Source organism: Toxorhynchites rutilus, chromosome 1, assembly GCF_029784135.1.
Source record: "Toxorhynchites rutilus septentrionalis strain SRP chromosome 1, ASM2978413v1, whole genome shotgun sequence".
In the NCBI taxonomy this organism is placed as follows: Eukaryota; Metazoa; Arthropoda; class Insecta; order Diptera; family Culicidae; genus Toxorhynchites; species Toxorhynchites rutilus.
Window position 1 is genome coordinate 13,381,480 of NC_073744.1, and position 18,011 is coordinate 13,399,490.

Here is an 18,011-nt window from a genome sequence, read left to right on the forward strand (position 1 = left end):
GATGAATGAGTCACCGCTTGTGAGAGTATGCTCTATCAAGGACCTTGGGCTACTTTTAGACAGGAAATTGAGATTCAACGAGCACATATCGATGACAGTCACTAAAGCAAACTCCATGCTTGGCTTCCTGAGAAGAAATACAGCGCAATTTGACGACGTACATGCCATGAAGTCACTGTACTGTTCTCTGGTTCGCAGCGTATTAGAGTATGGAGTGCAGATCTGGGCCCCGTATCACAGCGTGCACGTAACACGTATCGAAAAAATCCAGAAACGTTTTATAAGAAGTGCATTACGGCGGCTCCCATGGACAAATCCCGACAATCTACCGCCTTACGAACATCGATGCGCGCTCATCGGACTCCAAACTCTGTCGAGCCGGCGTAGTTTTCTGCAAAGGCTGTTCATCTACGACGTACTAAGCAACAACATCGACTGCGGCAGCATACTGCAAAATATTAATATTCACGTTCCGAACCGCCAACTCCGAAGCACTTCCTTTCTCAGAGTTCAAGGGCACCGTACTACATACGGATATAACAATCCGCTAGATAGATGCTGTAGGCTTTTTAACGATGTGCACGATATTTTTGATTTCAACATAAGTAGACTAGTTTTTAAAGATAGAATTAAGAATGTCTAAATAGTCTGTGTGGTCTGTGACCAAAGATGGTAAATAAATAAAAAAAAACGAAATTGCATTCAACCAAAGCGAACCATAAACCCACAATATGGCTTCGGACGATAGTGATCATTTTCTCCAAGAAGGCAGATCCGAATCTTCAACAGATTTTTGACGTAGGACTACGCCTTTCATTTCTATACTGGGGTGTAAATTCAAAGTTTCGAAATCGAAAGCGTTACGCGGGGAACGAGATTTTGAGCGTTAATAGCTCCAAAACAACTGAACGAAATAGTATGATATACACTTCATTCGAAAGATAAAAAGCTACGCGTGCTATGCTTGTTACTTTTTGATCCAAAAACTTGTTTCAATAGCCTTAAAATTGCTTTCAAAACAGCTATTGAAGTCACACCAATCAGTATAAAAGCAAGTGTCGCTCGGAAATCCACTCAGTTCAGATTGCGCTACGATTGAGGTACCATCGCTGGAATGAATGGATGTTTCCCTAACACAAACTTCAAATTCATGGAGCCTGGGGAAATCGGCATTGCAAAATAAATACAAGCAGCGGGTACTTTTGTACTCGTTTGCGCATTTGCAAATCGAAACGTTTCCCTAACACAGACTTCTAAACCATGGAGCCTGGGGAAACTGGCATTGCAAATAAGATGCAATCAGCGGGTACTTTTGAACTCATTTGCGCTTTTGCAAATCGGAATGTTTCCCTAACACAGACCTCAAAACACACGTCTACCCGCTTGTTAACACGGTCTACAAAAGCGAGTACAACTTCTACGCATACCGTTTGATGACTAGGCAAAATGTTGATAACTATTTGCTGCGATAACTACTACCATAATGTATGAATTGACCTAAATTGGGATTTGTTTGCAATTGAATTCGTAAATTGATTCATTCATTCACTAGTTTAATCAATAATTTAATCAAAACATGCAAAAGATAGCTCTGCGCAGCAGCGATATCGTACCCAATGAGGAACATCCGAAGTGCGTTTATTGCTATTTGAAAAAATACAAATGATTACTAAGCCAACGGCAGTCCTACGTCAATCTTGCGATTATATCATTGGTATAACCCATCCATAGTTTTGTATTTCGGAAAGTTCAAGGAATCAGATGTCGTCGGGGTCTGGTAAGTATGACAGCCTAAGGGCTGCCATGAAGTGTAAAAGTGCTGATCTGCATTTTTCATAATTGTGTTCAACTACAACGAACCAAGTGTAATGCATTCCTTAATCAATTTGTTTTCATTCATTAGGATATCATTTTGTAAAAAACAGCAAAAGTGAGTCAAAATATATACCATTCATGAAATTAGTCAAGAGCCGTAGCAAAATACTAATGTGTTGTGATGTAATGATATTATGTTAATAACTAGCATGTACTTAGTTCTCTCTGGCTGCAAAGAGAATGAAGTTTTGCGTGTCAAGCAGAAACATAATTTTGTTTTTTCATATTTTTAAAGGTTCTGAATCAAAAATTGACGACGATGTGTGCTTAAAGCATGAAAAAAGTATTATGTTCGACATCCTGTTTGTAGCACGTGAACGGTCAAATGATAGATTTGATCCGACACAGTCCATTAGTGGGAGCCCAAACTTCAAAATGAAATATCTCAAAATAATGGTTTGGCGCTTGGTTCGTTTTAGCAGAACCCCGACCATATGCAATACTGTCTCGAATGCGGTATTAATGCCACTTTTTCGAGATTCTTTTATCCCCAGTAGAACGGTATAATAGAGAACTGCATGTAGTCGGTGAAAAAAAAAGCCATGATCACAGCGTCTGCAAATGGAATAAGCTACTGCGAAGAACTGGACGCAGCAGCTCATGCATATAACGCTGCTGCGTATTCTGTTAAACGTATACGCCAGAGGACGTAACAGAAGCTCAGATGGGGACTCCCTGGTTTGCTTAGGAAAAAATTACTTTCGATGATAACTCGCACGACGGCTCGGGACTCAAAAACCGACGTAAAGGCTCGAAAAGACGCAAGGCGGGGAGCCTGCCAGTGTCGTATAAATTTAGGCGAGACAGTCGTTGTTGAAAATCAGACTCGTGCAAAAGAAGAATCACGATTCGACCCTCGAAAGTGTATCATGACGGAGAACGGAATGCTGGTTTTGAGCGATGAAAGCGGTCAGTTTTTGAAAAAATATGTGTAGCACTTAAATAGAGCATACAATGCGAGGTACTCCGAAGGAGCTATTCTTACAGAACATTAGAAAAGCAGAAGAAACGATCACACTGGTCTACAGCCACCCCAGATAGAAATTTCTCAGTTTAGCGTTGTTAAACGCCCAAATCGAACGAAGAGAACACCTAAATTTTCGAAAAAATTCATAACAGTTGTTCGAAATGAAGCATTTTTAAATCCGTCATGTTTAAAGTACATATGCGATCATGTTTTCGACAACACAATGAAATATTTATCCCTGAGTTTCGTTTTTTTGTGGAGGGTGAATGTGATCCTCCTTTTACATCCAATGTATTTCGCTTGCAATGCGCTGTCTTCCCTTTATATATACCGTGTCTATGCGACGCAGCCCTACCATCCATATTCCGCCAGGGCAAGCTACTTACTTAAATTTAAGTATAGAAATGATCTGTGAGATGATGGCTTTTCGTATGCAGCTAAATTACATAAACGGAAGAAAAAAGGTGACTGATCGATTAGTATTTCTGTAGGGACGGTTTTGTTAATTTTTATGTACATTTATGAAGTCCTACGTCAAGTTTCCGTCCGTGACTCTCGGCCCAGACCTTTCTACTTTTTTCTTCTTTATTTCCAACAGTGATCACTAATGAACACTCAGAAGCATTTGCGGTGTACGATTCCGGGACCCGATTCATCGTACTCCTGTTTGGTGATCCACATCTGCTGGAAGGTGGATAGCGAGCCTAGGATTGAGCCGCCAATCCAGACGGAGTATTTGCGTTCTGGCGGGGCAATTATTTTGACCTTGATCGAGCTGGGTGCGAGTGTTGTTAGCTCACGTTGCATCCTATCGGCGATTCCGGCGAACATAGTGGATCCTCCGGATAGAACCGTGTTGGCGAAGAGATCCTTGCGAATGTCCACGTCACACTTCTTGATCGAATTGTACACTGTCTCGTGAACTCCAACTGATTCCATCCCGATGAAGGATGGCTGGAAAAGTGTTTCCGGACAGCGGAACCGTTCGTTGCCGATGGTGATGACTTGCCCGTCGGGAAGTTCGTAGGATTTCTCCAGGGCAGTAGAGACGGAGGCAGTGCTCATTTCTTGTTCGAAGTCCAAGGCGACGTAGCAAAGCTTCTCCTTGATGTCGCGAACAATTTCTCGCTCGGCGGTAGTCGTAAAACTGTATCCGCGTTCGGTCAGAATAGTCTTCAGATAATCCGTTAAATCTCGTCCAGCCAGATCCAGACGGAGAATTGCGTGTGGCAGCGCATAGCCTTCATAGATTGGTACCGTGTGTGACACACCATCACCAGAGTCCAACACGATGCCTGGAAGCCACACACATTGTTATCCTCAATATCACTTTGAAATCTATTTATATCTCTCACCCGTTGTTCGCCCAGAAGCGTATAAACTCAGCACAGCCTGGATGGCTACGTACATTGCCGGGCAGTTGAAGGTCTCGAACATGATTTGCGTCATCTTCTCGCGATTGATCTTCGGATTTAGGGGAGCCTCTGTCAGTAGTACCGGATGTTCCTCGGGAGCCACGCGCAGTTCATTATAGAACGTGTGGTGCCAGATTTTCTCCATGTCATCCCAGTTCGATACGATCCCGTGCTCGATGGGATACTGAAGTGTCAGAATGCCCCGTTTGCTCTGAGCCTCGTCACCGACGTACGAATCCTTCTGGCCCATTCCGACCATCACACCCTGATGGCGTGCCCGGCCGACTATGGAAGGAAATACGGCACGTGGAGCATCGTCTCCGGCGAAACCAGCCTTGCACATACCGGATCCATTGTCGATGACCAACGCACTTATTTCTTCGTCACACATTTTATTTTTCGCTGCAGAACCGACCGGGCTCCACTCAGGTGAGGAAAAGATAAACCACTCACCCACGGATTGGCTCTTTATAGACATTTGTGACAATCGATAAGGTTCTTATCATATCGAGTAGCTGTCGCCATGCGCCATGATTACAATACTCGGCACGGCACGGTTGTGAGTCTTTGATTTGTTCCTGTATTGACGAAACGGTATATGTGTATGTGTGTGCAGAGGTGATAGAATTTCACCCGGTGGGTGGTTACATTCCCGTCAGAAACGGTCCATCCATCGGGACCAGTTTTGACGGTTTTGGTCAGGTGAAGATGAACTTTTTTGCGCGCTCTCTCTTTCTGTATGTGTTTTCGATTATAGGAGAACATGTCATGGAAAAACATCACAATTTAGATCGTAAATCTTGGTGAGGTTTTCTGTTGAAGTTAAGTAGGTTAATAAAAATACTCAGATTTCCCGTGTGGATTTCCAGAATTATACTATTGGTTGAATAGCCTAGCTCTGTAAAATCTCGAGACGATTTATGTTTAATATGTTTGTCTTCTGTTCTCTCGTTGTTCAATCGAGATTAACGATCTTATGAAGAACGAAGCGGGTCAGCCAAAAAAATCCATCGCTCCGGGTAACCTAGTTTTCATGCCTGAGAACCAACCGTTAAATCCCGCATCCTAACCACAAGGAACATATGTCTTATTATCTAGAGACGGTTTCCAAATTTATTAGTCAGCTTCTATCGCTTGGGGTGTAAACAGAGAGAAGCAGTGGCAAGTGCGCGCGATGGGTGCGAAATTTGTGAGCAAAAATCGACACTCTCGTTCCCATAAATGGTTACCGACTCCGACGCGGGAAAGTTGGTTGGTTCGGTGTGCATATGTGTGAAGCTGGCGCGATCTTCATTGTGAGAGCATTCCATCGCCCTCGCTGGAGGGTGCAAACACGGGCTATTTTTGTTTCCAATAAAAATTCGTCGCTCACGCAATTTAGCAATTCGTTCCAAAAAAAAAAACAGTATATAATTTGGTCGCTTGATCAATCTGATCCGCGCGCGCGAATCGCTGACTAACGCGGAAGTCATCTATCCTTCGCGCACACGAACCGTGTCCAGAGAGAAGGAAAGGGTTTTGACACATTAATCATCATCTGCCCGTCAACGGCTCAATTACTGACGTGCTTTGAAGTCATATGTTGATCGCAAAATTTGGACCACTTCCAGTGTGAGATTGTTCTCCTCATTACTCCCCCTTCTAGAGCAAGGAAGCGTGTTTACAAACTGATTTATTTGCCAACACGAAAGACTGCACTATTTTTAAATCTCGCACTGCACATATATTCGACTTTAAAGGCGTGTGGCAGTGCGATATACCACCAATGGAACGTGTTACTTGGAATCAACAGGTGTCTCGAGGAGAGACCACACAGACCAGTCGGTTCAATCGCCAAATATGATCGGCGTAGAATATCGCGAGCGTCGTTCGATGACGTTCCGGAGCATGCGTCGTGCGTTTATCCGAGATGTGGGCGGAAGCGAAGCAGCGGTGCTGTTGTTGTTGTTGTTGATGCTGTCTGTGCACCTTGGCATGCTACATACTGCGCTCACAGATCTTCTCTGTTTTGGGAGGCTAAAAATATACGCGGAGAAAAATTTGCCAGTGGAGAAGCTCATAATCGGTTCAGCTAGCGGAGGGACGGCGCTAATGGAATTCCTCATGAATGAATCCGCTCGGTTCGACACACTTTCATCCGTTAGAAGATCGTTTGTCAGAATCGTCAGAGGAAAAGCGTCGGTGCATGTGAAGCTACTACTGCTTACCGCTGGCAAAATAAACGATGCCTATATTTGGTAATGAAAGTTTGAACTGCCACCGCTAATAAGGGAATCGCATTTATATTGATACTCTGATAGGATTATGACGTGTATGTTGTCGACGAGAGGACAATTCATTCAAACAAGACGAGATTAGATAGCGATGGCTTTGAATTTTATTTCCTTGTCATTGCAAGTCATATCTGGTGCACCCAATTCAATAAAAATCTAATCGTGTTCACTCAAGCCCCTTTAGAGCTGGCGAAAATTTGTTTTATGTCTCATCACTCCAAATTTTAACTAAGCTTACAATGTTACATGTTCCATGATCTCTGAATTGATTTCGGAACGAGTTGATGGTTTATTACCTGGCCTGTTTGAATGGACGTTTACCGGATGCCAGCATTAACTTCATTCATGCTTCATTCGTGAAAAAAATTCTCGCGCAAACCAAAATACCATTGTGATTATTGCTGGTGGTAAAACAAGAGAGAAACACATTTCAAATTTCACGGAGTATTTAGGTTTGCGTTCGAGGTTTATCAAAAATAGGCTATAAAAGCCAACTAGCTGACCCAGGAAAACTTTGTCCCGCCCAAAACGGATATGAATTGCCTTCAAACATTCATGTTTCTTTACTAAACGAACGTTCGAAATTCAGAATTCGGGTTGAGCGATGATGCAGACTAGACGTGCCCGTTTACGCTCTTTGTTTGCGCTCCAAGTATTAGTATTTATCGGGAATATCGGCTGAAAAATTTATTGATCGAGTGTAAAACTGTATTTCCTATGTTGACTCTAGTGTATTTTTTTTATTTTTCCGGGATTATTTTTCCGAAAATGAAGAATAACAAAAATTGCGTTCGGCGGCGCCTTTTTTTTTTCTTCTCGCATGTGTTAGTGCATTCTCGGTTCACTTAGTTTCGGGTATTGGCGCGTTTTTCTTTTCGTTGCGTGTGCGTGTATGGAATCGCTCGAATGGAATCGTGTCAAATCGTGTTTTAGGTTTTGTTCTGGAAAAGGGACTTGTTTCAGAAAAAATATGTAGTGTTTGCTTCGTGGTTCGTTTATTTTTTTTCGTTTTTTCGCGAGTGAAACCGTATGCAGTGATTTTTTGTGGCAGTTTAACCGCAGAAATATGATCGGTGTTCTCATTAACTAAATTCTCCTCGCTTCACGACCGAAGGATTTCTTTTTATATATTTTAACAGCGCGAGAACGAAGAAAGAAAAAGTAAACAGTGTCATATTTTATTGCCTTCCATTTTGTAGTTTCGTTTATGTTTTATATTCGTGTTTTGATATCTGTGACCGTCGTCGGTCACATTTCCTCCGACTTGCACTGTGATCACGCGTATTCTAGAGCTTGCCACTCAGAATGCATTCAAGGCGTGTTATTTGGCATAGAAATCTCAACTAAGTACTAATAAAAATGACGCAAGTAATACTACGGTGAGACGGCAAAGTTCCTCTAGGAACGTTAGTGCCATTGAAGAAGAAGAAGACCGTCGTCGGAGGTTGAATAGATGTGCGTGTATTCTTTCCCACACATTCTCCGAATATAATCGCTCACACGATGAAAAACGTAAAAGTTTCGCGAAGAATAAGGAAAAACATGAGCAAAAGTTCGGAAGTGCAGCGATAAGAAGGACAAAAGTGCCATTAGCCTTTCTAATTTATTAGTGTTCGTGTATTAATTCCGTCCAATGAATATAGTCGCGCGTCTTGTATACATTAAACGGGCTAATCAGTGTTGTGTTGCTACCCTGGAGGAAGCGACAACGTATCACATGTATTGGTGGTATTGTTTTGCATAATAGACAAGTTCTTTCTAGCACTTGCGTGGCCGTGACATGTTATTACGTATGTCGCGCAACTACGTCACAAATTATAAGTTTCAACCTCCAGATTTTTTAATTCCATCTCCTATTTCCTTTGTGTAAATATGTGATTCTTGTATTATCTTATATTCTATATTATATGTTTAAAATGTTGATCAGGCAGCTATCGAATATGGCCCCATTTTTTTACTGTGTTCAGTTTGGAATATAACGGAATGCGTCTGAATAGTACTTTTGATATAACTCTTTAATTCTTCAATTTTTAATTCATTAGTTCTTTAATTATATAATAATTCTTAAATTCTTGCCCACCGTTGCAGTTCGATAAATAATACGCTCGTTGATTAACGGAATATTTCGTTAGCCCGATTGATTCTAAACGAGTTTTCTCGGTTACCTTCTAAGGTTTCCCAAAGATGATTCTCCGTTGATACGATTCAAGTTAGATATAGAGTATGCGAAATGAATAAAAGAATATATCGTGGGTCCAATTGATTTTAGATGAGTTTTATTGGTTACCTTCTCAGGTTTCCCATAACTCTCCGTCCTCGCGATTGTGGTTTTCCTTTTCAGGATACCTAAAGATAATCGTGACACGTGAGATTTTCGGAATTTCATTTCGTCAAGTGGTCGATAGTTAGCGTTTTTATAATCACATCACTTACCTCAGTGAATCCTGATTCTTACCTCTCCTTACTAACAACTATCCCTCCCATGATAAACGCTAGGGAACCACGCTATAGAGGCGACCCTTCTGGCCTTCGGGCGGTGAATATCATACTAACATTCCTTCCCTTCCCCTGGTGACTGTAAGGACGTGGCCGGCGTCGTTATTGACCATTTAAAGCTCGAATCACCGAGAATTGCACAACGAGAATGATTTGCTAGTCCCAAGCGTCATTCTGTGTGTTCTTTGTGCAATTTGGTTGGTTCAGGTCAATCACGGAGAGCAACTACGAATTGTACAGTCTACCCAAGCTCAAGCTCAAGCTAAACGAACGTTCGAGATTCAATCGCAGAACCATTCTTTGATTGATCTTCAAATAGAGTCTTTACAATTTTGTTTTACTATGAATTTCCTAGTCCTTCTACCAAAAGTCGTCATTAGAATATAAATTTATTTTCAATCACAATTCTCGCTCAAGATTCTTCAATTACTTGCAAATGACATGTTTCTCCGTTACATGGAGTACATGTTTGATACAGAAAATATAATAAAATGAAGACAACTCAAATCGGACTATTCCTCTCTCGAGATTTGCGCTCACCAACACATTTGGTGATTGATTTTTGTTTATATTGTTAGGAGATATAGCAGTGCGTTTTTTGACCTTAAAATTCATTCCCACTTTCGAAGAAAACTCAATTTCGTTAGCACAAACATCAAATGGACTAAACACGTTTATCACGTTTAAATAATTGTAGAACATTTGGGAATTAAATTTTCCAAACTGTCCTCTTTTTCTTCAGTTTTCCGAATATTTTCAATTGTCATGTTTAGTTGTTAATATGCTTGGTTGAAATATGTTTAATATTTTTATGGGCCCTCCTTCCAGAGCAGAGAGGTGTGTCAAATCATCAATGAAATATTTATCGTACCCGAAAATCCTCACATGCAGCCACCACCTTAGAGAGGGGATGACGAGTATCGAACCATCATAGAAACACTTATTGTCCACTATGCAGCCCCCTCTTAAAGAGGGGAAGGAGTGTCGAACCATCATAGAAACATTCATTGCCCCCAAATCCTTCACATGGCAAATTAGGCACCATTTGCTTGATTAGTCCTCGAGTGATGCAGACATTTGTGTTTCGTTTGTATGGCCCCAAAAACCGTTAAATACAAATTTCCACGCCGATGGGTTCAGTCCATTAGAATCAGACAGAAATACAGAAAGACAGACAGACAGACATAAATCCATTTATATATACAACCATTCCATGTTAAACCGATATGATGGTTCTCAGATTTTCGTGAAAAGTGGTAGATTTGTTCTTTATCGCAAAATATTAGACTCGTTTTTGTTATTTTTTCATTAGGGTATCTATTTCCATTTTAGGGTGGTCCGAAAAATCCAATTTCTCGCCTTATTCCCAAAAATGACTTTTTTCGAAAATTCATAACTTTTGAACAACTGGACCGATTCAGATGAATCGGATATCCGGTAACTATCCTGCTATCCGGCCAATATTTGTTATACGACCGGATACAGGATATTATAAAAAATAAATAATTTCCCATTAACACAAGACAAATAATACTTTTTTCAAAATTAAATTAATATTAACACGTAACATTAATTTATTAACACTATACCTTTTATTATAAATATTTTAACCGACCGATTGAGCTTTGTTTCGCACAACAGGCCAGCTTCAGAGAACAGTCTTTAACTGTAAATACTACTCTAGCAAACCTTGTCAATTGGGGTATTGCTTAGAGTTTAAAGACCACCAAATATAAGGATCATGATTGCGGTTGATTCAAAATGTTTTCGCATAACAGTCGATTTCGTTGGCAATGGATTTTTTTTCCTGAACGAGATGTTGGCTATCATTTTTGTTTGGCACTGAAACAGTCCCAAGAAATTGTCGTAAGCTTCGCGTATAAGGTTTAATTCATTTTCGTCTCTTTTGATTCGTTTAATTTAATATGTGGTAAAGCAAGTGTACCCTCTTTCAGATTATCATACCAGAAACAGTTCCAAGTTTTGTCATCTTCAATGAAAATAATTGATTGATGTTCTTTGCTTATTTGAATTTGTAGTTCTTACTATTTCTCGACTAGTATTAAAATTATTTCATTATATCCAATTTCATCATCGCAACCTTTCCCGTTATTAAATTCTTAACAGAAATAAAAGTTCAATATTGCTTGCGGAAAACTTGATACTTTATTAAGGGATACTCATTATGTACGGAACATTTAATTATAGTTCATTATCTTTATGTAAAAATGGTTTTATTACTTCCTGAAATGTAATCCTTTATTTGCTTCATGCACACATGCAGCTTCTCCCAGGCTCGTATTCGCAAATGAAGATCCGGCCGCCGGATATCCGGCTAACCGCCCTCGAAGCCAATGATCTAGTCTTCTTAGAAATGATATTACACTAGCTGACCCTGCAAACTTCGTCCCGCCCAAAATTTGTGTTTTGTTAGTTCATGGCAAGAAAGCAAGTTCGTGGATCAGAAAGGTGGAAGGAGTGTTGAACCACCTTAGAAATGTTTCTTGCCCCCTAAAACCTCCACATGCCAAATTTGGTTCTGTTTGCTTGATTAGTTCTTGAATTATGCAGAAATGTATGCATCATTTGTTTGGCAGTCCCACCGTCCGCCAAACCATACTAGTTTATTGCCTTTAATTTGATATGTTGATCATCTAAATTTTTGATGCCAAATGTCTTAAAATTGTCAAATTTGAAAACTTCAAGATCTACTGTCATCTTTAAATTTTTTTTTGTAAAAAATTGACACTGGGATTTAGCTTTTTTCGGAATACGAGGCAAAATGTATGGTTTTGGGTGCCAATAAAAAAATAGTTATCTCGACTTTTCATTCGGAACATGCTTTTCATTCGGAACAGAACATACATGTTAGCGAGAACAATGGCCGATTTTCCGAGCTGATCGCAGTGCGAGTTAAAAACTCTTTTTGTGGTTGCGAAGCAGCTTTAAACTGCAATTTTCAAATATTTATTTCATGTAATAACAATATGCATTTTCATCTTACATTTTTCGGTCTTCTATCTTTGAATTCAAATACGTGACGGCAATGCTTCGGCTGACAATCCTATTCAAATTACAATTCATTATTGTCAGCTTCCAAATCTTATTTATATGTACTTACTGTGCCAGTCACTCAATAATCCCTATCTAATCAAATCAATTTCAATCTCTACTAACTATTCTACTATACTTTCCAAATAATCTAATAATTTCTCCGCTATTCTGCTATACACCTTCGCTTTGTTTTCTGTTTGTCTACCGCTGACAGTTCTCGGTTCTCGAGCTTTCCATGCTGAGCTTTTTCGCTCGTTTCCCAAACAGTGCTCCCAGTGGCAACATCCTCCCCCCCGTAACACTGCTCACTGGTGCAGTTTTACCTCATGCAACATCTAGAACCGCAAGCTTGGACACTGGTCTTCTCAAGAGCCCTCTCAATGTTTGGATTGTAGCCTGTCGTACCCTTCCATCGCTAGCTGTTACAATCTCCAACACACGCCCACGTTCCCAGCTATTCCTTTTTGCCTCATCCACCACAAGAACTAGATCTCCTACGGCCAATGGTCTAGTATCTCCGAACCATTTAGTTCGCTTGGTCAATGTGGGAAGATACTCCCGAATCCACCTTCTCCAAAAAATATCCAGTTGATGTTGAATCTGGTTCCATGTGTTCCTAATGGCAGCTGCAGAATCTGTCGGCAGTATCGAAGGTTGACGTACACCAGTCGAGCTTCCCAAGAGCAAATGATTCGGAGTCAGAGCTTCACTCTCTCCGGAATCTAACGGCAAGTATGTTAACGGTCGACTGTTTACTATGGACTCAGCTTCAATCACGAATGTTTGCAACGATTCCTCGTCGAGTTTTCTATCATTATTATAAGCAGTTATCATGGCGGTTTTGACGGATCTCACCATTCTCTCCCATGCCCCACCCATATGAGGCGCAGCGGGTGGAATGAATATCCACTTGGTTGTTGTACTGGTAAATGTGGCTGCTAATCCTTCGTGCACTGCGCGGAGTTGTTCTTTTAATATTCGTTCCGCTCCTTGGAAGTTCGTCCCATTGTCACTGTAAATTTCTGCGGGGAATCCCCGCCGACACAGGAATCGTCGAACGCACTTCACACACGAATCTGTAGAAAGGCTGTGGGCAACTTCAACGTGCACTGCACGAACGGTGAGACAGGTGAATAACGCAATCCATCTCTTGACGCTACTTCGGCCGACCTTCACCATTAATGGTCCAAAGAAATCTAACCCTGTGTAGGTAAACGGTCGAACACATGAAGCCAATCTAGCGGATGGTAGAGGAGCCATTCGAGGCATCCTTGGGGTGGCATTCCTTATTTTACACCACTGGCAATTTTTTGTTTCCTTCCTCACGACTGACCTTATTTGTGGTATATAGAAACGTTGACGAAGTTCGTTCACTACGGTTTCTGCGTTTGCGTGTCGGAATCTTCGATGGAATTCGTTCACAAGTAGCAAAGTGATTCGGTGGTTCCTTGGCAAAATTACCGGAAACTTCATTTCTTCGGGAGCATGGATTGCCGCTCCAATTTGACCGTCCATTCGTAAGACGCCTGCTTCGTCTAAAAAAGGTGTAAGGTGGAATATACTACTATTACCGTCTAACCGTTTCTGACTTTGATGACCATCTTCCAATAGAGCTATTTCATCAGGAAACACCTGCCACTGCGCCATTCTTAGCAAGGTTATTTCTGCTTTCTGAAGCTCTTCACTGGATAGGATACCGCATTTCTTCTGCTCTCGCTTTCGGTTGGCAATGAAGCGCCAAACGTATGCCGTACTTCTCAACAACCGCTCCCACTTCGAAAAACGATGGCAGTCGATCACTGGTTCCCACGTCTTCATGGTTCGATGAAGATGGCAAGGACGTAGTTCTTCCTCCGTAACTGCTGGCCCGATTTCAAACTGCGGCCAGTTGGTTTCTGATTGTCTCAAGAATTCAGGCCCACGGAACCAAACACTCTCAGAATCTAGACCAGTACTTTTCCCCCATTTTGTTGCCTGATCCGCTGGATTCTGTTTTGAAGGCACCCATTTCCATTCGTCAACGTTAGATGCGGTCAGAATCTTTCCTATTCTGCAGGCCACAAATTGTTTATACCTGCGATGATCTGATCGTATCCATGCCAGTACTGTTGCGGAGTCACTCCATAGATATTTCCTTGTTACAGCGACTGTATGGCTTTCCATTACGAAAAGCATCAACCGAGTACCTAGAACCGCCGCCTGCAATTCAAGACGTGGTATCGATAGCTGCTTCAGAGGTGCCACCTTCGTCTTCGCAGCTACTAAAGTACATTGAGGAACTCCATGATCGTTTATAATCCGAAAATATGCCAGTGCAGAATAGGCAACCTCACTTGCATCCACAAATATGTGTAGTTGGAGCTGATTATAACACTGAGTCGTAGCTCCCAGAAAATAACATCGTGGGACACGAAAATCAGCGACACTCTGCAAACGACAGATCCATCTATTCCAACGCTCAAAAATGTCGCCGTCTACTTTCTGGTCCCATTGAGTGCCCGCCCGCCATACGTCTTGGAGTAACACTTTGCCATGGACCAATAGCATACTCAGCAACCCCAGTGGATCGAAGAAGCCCATCAGACATTTCAACATCTGTCGTTTGGTTGGACGTTCACCTTCCATGATTAATTTCTCGATCTCGTCTAACATATGAGTGGAATACCCAAGTTCATCATCTTCTGTCAGCCAAAGCATGCCCAGTACTCGTTCGTGATTCTTCGTTTTGTCAGTGCTCAGCGTTTTACTCCCTGATGAAGCAGGTTCTCCGAGACGTGCTAGAACATTTTTACTATTTGACTGCCAGTTCCGTAATTGAAATCCAGCTTGACTATGAATCATTCTAACTTCCGCCGATACTTGCGCCGCGGTTTCTTCATTCTCGAAACTGTCCAGGAAGTCGTCGACGTAATGATTATGGAGGATACCTTGTACTGCCCGTGGAAAGCGATCGACGAACTCCTTCGCATTTGTATTTTTAATATACTGAGCGGATGCTGGGGAACAAGTTGCTCCAAACGTAGCTACATTCATTAAATATATCTCTGGCGCACACGTGGGATCCGTACGCCATAGGAATCGTTGAGAATGTCTATCGGCTTCACATATGATTATCTGATGGAACATCTCTTTTATATCTGCTGAAACTCCAACTGAAAATTGTCGGAATCGCGATAGAACGGCGGGCAAAGACGTTAGCTGATCAGGCCCTTTGAGAAGCATTGAGTTGAGTGACACTCCGTTCACAGTTGCTGCAGCATCCCATATAAGTCGTATTTTCTCAGGTTTCTTGGGATTTCTCACCGCTCCAAGCGGCAGGTACCATACTCGTTTCGTGTCTGATCGTGCTAAATCGGCTCGACAAGCCCGATGCGCATAGCCTTTCTCTTGGTACTCCACCAGCTGCTTCTGAAGATTTTCTTTCAGCAGCGGATCCCGTGCCATTCTTCGTTCAAGACATTCAAGCCGACGTAACGCCATATTAAAACTGTCCGGAAACTCAATTACATCGTATCTCCATAGCAGGCCCGTCTGGAACCTCCCATTGACTCGCCGGGTGGTTTGTTCCATTAAGTTCCGAGCTCGTCTGTCTTCAGCAGACTCCAAGTCTCCGATTACCTTCGTACCGACATCTTCCAGTGCGAAGTATTCCTTCACTTCATCGTGTAGTTGCCGATCACAGGCACAATCACAGGCATGGTAGTTCAATGAACAACGGGTATGCTTAGAACCTTTGCCACCGTAGACACACCATCCTAGCCTGGTTTTTACTGCAACAGGTTCATGTATTTTTCCTTCTCTCATTTTTAACGGAACGGTCAGACTCAAGTTGTCGATGCCGATCAGCAGTCGTGGACTTGCGTTCTCATAGCTGGCCACTGGTAATCCGCGAAGGTAACCATACCTAGCCGCGAGATCATCAAAACATAGACTCTGACCATGTAAGGCCAACTTCTTTACTGTACGTGCATCTTCCAACTGCAACTTCCTCTCATTGTTCAAACCGGATATCTTCAACTCCACTTTCTTTGATTCCGATTCCATTCGTGTCACGTCTCCTGTCCATGAGAGACAGAGCGGTGCTCTCCTGCCTTTAACGCCGAGTTCATTCACTAATTTCTCTTCAATTAGAGTGATCGACGATCCTTCATCGAGGAATGCGAAGGTAGTGATACTGGAACGAGAACCGTACAGTTTGACCGGAACTATGCGAAACAACAAGGATTGTTCGAAGGAACCGTGGGAGTAATTTCCGGACACAGTAGCTCTGAGCGATGGCTCATTCTCGGGATGACTCGATCGATCCGAATGTAGAAGTTTATGATGGCGAAACTCGCAGCCACCAATTCCACAACGACTCGCCGTGCGGCAGCTTCTTCTCCCATGTGCATTCAGGCAGCTTCGACACAGAGCATTACGCTGTACACTCTTCCAACGTCCATCCACTGAAAATGACTTGAATAGTCCGCAATCATATACACGATGATCACCCCTCTTGCAGATGCAGCACAGCTTTATTGGTTCTCGATTTATTTCCTTTTCATCGACGTGTGCATTGATTGTTCCTCTCTGACTCGATCTGGGTTTCTCCACCATAGAATTTGCGCCGTAGCTCCCGGAGTACAAGGTGACTCTACTAACGGATGACACTATACCTGTCATGAATTCTCCAAAGGTCTTCAGGTTTACAACTTGATATCGCAATGAGAAACTCGCCCACTCCATTTTGATGTGTGCTGGCAATTTGGTCACCAACTCCATAAGCAACGATGGATTGGAAAGGTGATCCCGTTGACCCGCTGCTTCCAAGTGATCACATAGACTCTGGACTGCCATCCCGAAATCGATGAGTGTTTCTAGTTTATCTGATTTCGGTGCGGGAACCGAACGAACTTTGTCCAAAAGGGCGTTGATCAGTAATTCTGGCCGTCCATAAAGTAGTTGAAGTGTATTTAGCACCTGGGGAACTGTTTCAGGTAATAATAAACGGCTTTTTACCGCTTCATACGCGGCTCCTTTCAAACATCTTTGTATACGGGAGAGGTTCTCGGCACTACTATATCCACAAACTTGAGTTGTGTTAATGAAGCTGCTTATAAATATAGGCCAATCGACAGGGTTGCCCGAAAACGTAGGCAAATCACGTGGCATGACTTGTCTGGCAGCTAATTGTGAGGGTGTTGGAACATATTCGCTTTGGGCATTCCCAAACGGATGTCTTCCGTTCATATCACTTGCGGGATTTGCATTATAAGTTGTCGGAACGATAGGAACTGTTCCAAGGGGGGGAATGCAATGTTGCTGGTGGTTCCCAGTAGGAAAAAGGCCGGGATTCACACCAGAAATAGTTGGGAGTCCGTATGTAACAGGAACTGTCCCACTGTAAGGCACTTTACTCGTTGATGTTTGAGCAAGGCCAAGTGTCCCGAATTGTTTGTATAACTCTTGTAGACCAGTATCAAAATTCGGATGAGCGGAATCCATTTTATTGTTGTCATGGAGCGGCTTACCTTGATGCGGTACAGGAGGGGTAAGTAAGGAGGGGTTACCTACAATAGGCTTCAGAGGCCAGACCTGATCTGCTGTTGTCTGATGTGTTTTCGGATGCGCCTTAGGAATCGCGCCGCTGTAGCTCTGCTGATTCCTCTCGACAAATTCGTGTTGTAGCTGTGATTCGAGCAATGTCCGACGTGGTTGGCCTTCAGGGTATGGTGGTTTCCCATCAGTCGTTCTCGAAATGCGTGTGTCTTTCGGCTGCTCCAGTGAGGCTGCTCCCCGCTCGGGTTTCTCTCGAACATCGGCGCCTTCTACTTGGTCGGCATCCTGAATCCACTGCTCTACTCGTTTACGACTGGACCTCCGACTAACCTTGCTGCGTTGGCTCGTATTGTCACACATGTCATCTATCTGTTGCTCTATCAATGCATATTT

At 42.5% G+C, this 18,011-nt stretch overlaps 2 protein-coding genes and 1 long non-coding RNA gene across 3 annotated transcripts in view; 1 reads left to right on the plus strand and 2 right to left on the minus strand.

Moving 5' to 3' along the window:
- LOC129767746 (band 4.1-like protein 5) overlaps nucleotides 1–18,011 on the plus strand; it is a 171,477-nt gene that overhangs the window by 67,397 nt on the left and 86,069 nt on the right. The gene's annotated exons all lie outside the window — the stretch shown is intronic.
- Nucleotides 3,303–4,801, minus strand: LOC129767763 (actin-3, muscle-specific-like). The gene is made up of 2 exons (XM_055768948.1): nucleotides 4,198–4,801; nucleotides 3,303–4,137 (listed from the first exon to the last, which is right to left on the minus strand). The coding sequence occupies exons 1-2, from the start codon at nucleotides 4,733–4,735 to the stop codon at nucleotides 3,458–3,460; spliced, it is 1,218 nt and encodes a 405-aa protein (XP_055624923.1). The 5' UTR covers nucleotides 4,736–4,801; the 3' UTR covers nucleotides 3,303–3,457.
- On the minus strand, nucleotides 11,893–12,282 carry LOC129767782 (uncharacterized). Its single transcript, XR_008741574.1, has 3 exons — nucleotides 12,148–12,282; nucleotides 12,031–12,090; nucleotides 11,893–11,976 (listed from the first exon to the last, which is right to left on the minus strand). It is a non-coding gene; the product is annotated as an uncharacterized LOC129767782 (long non-coding RNA).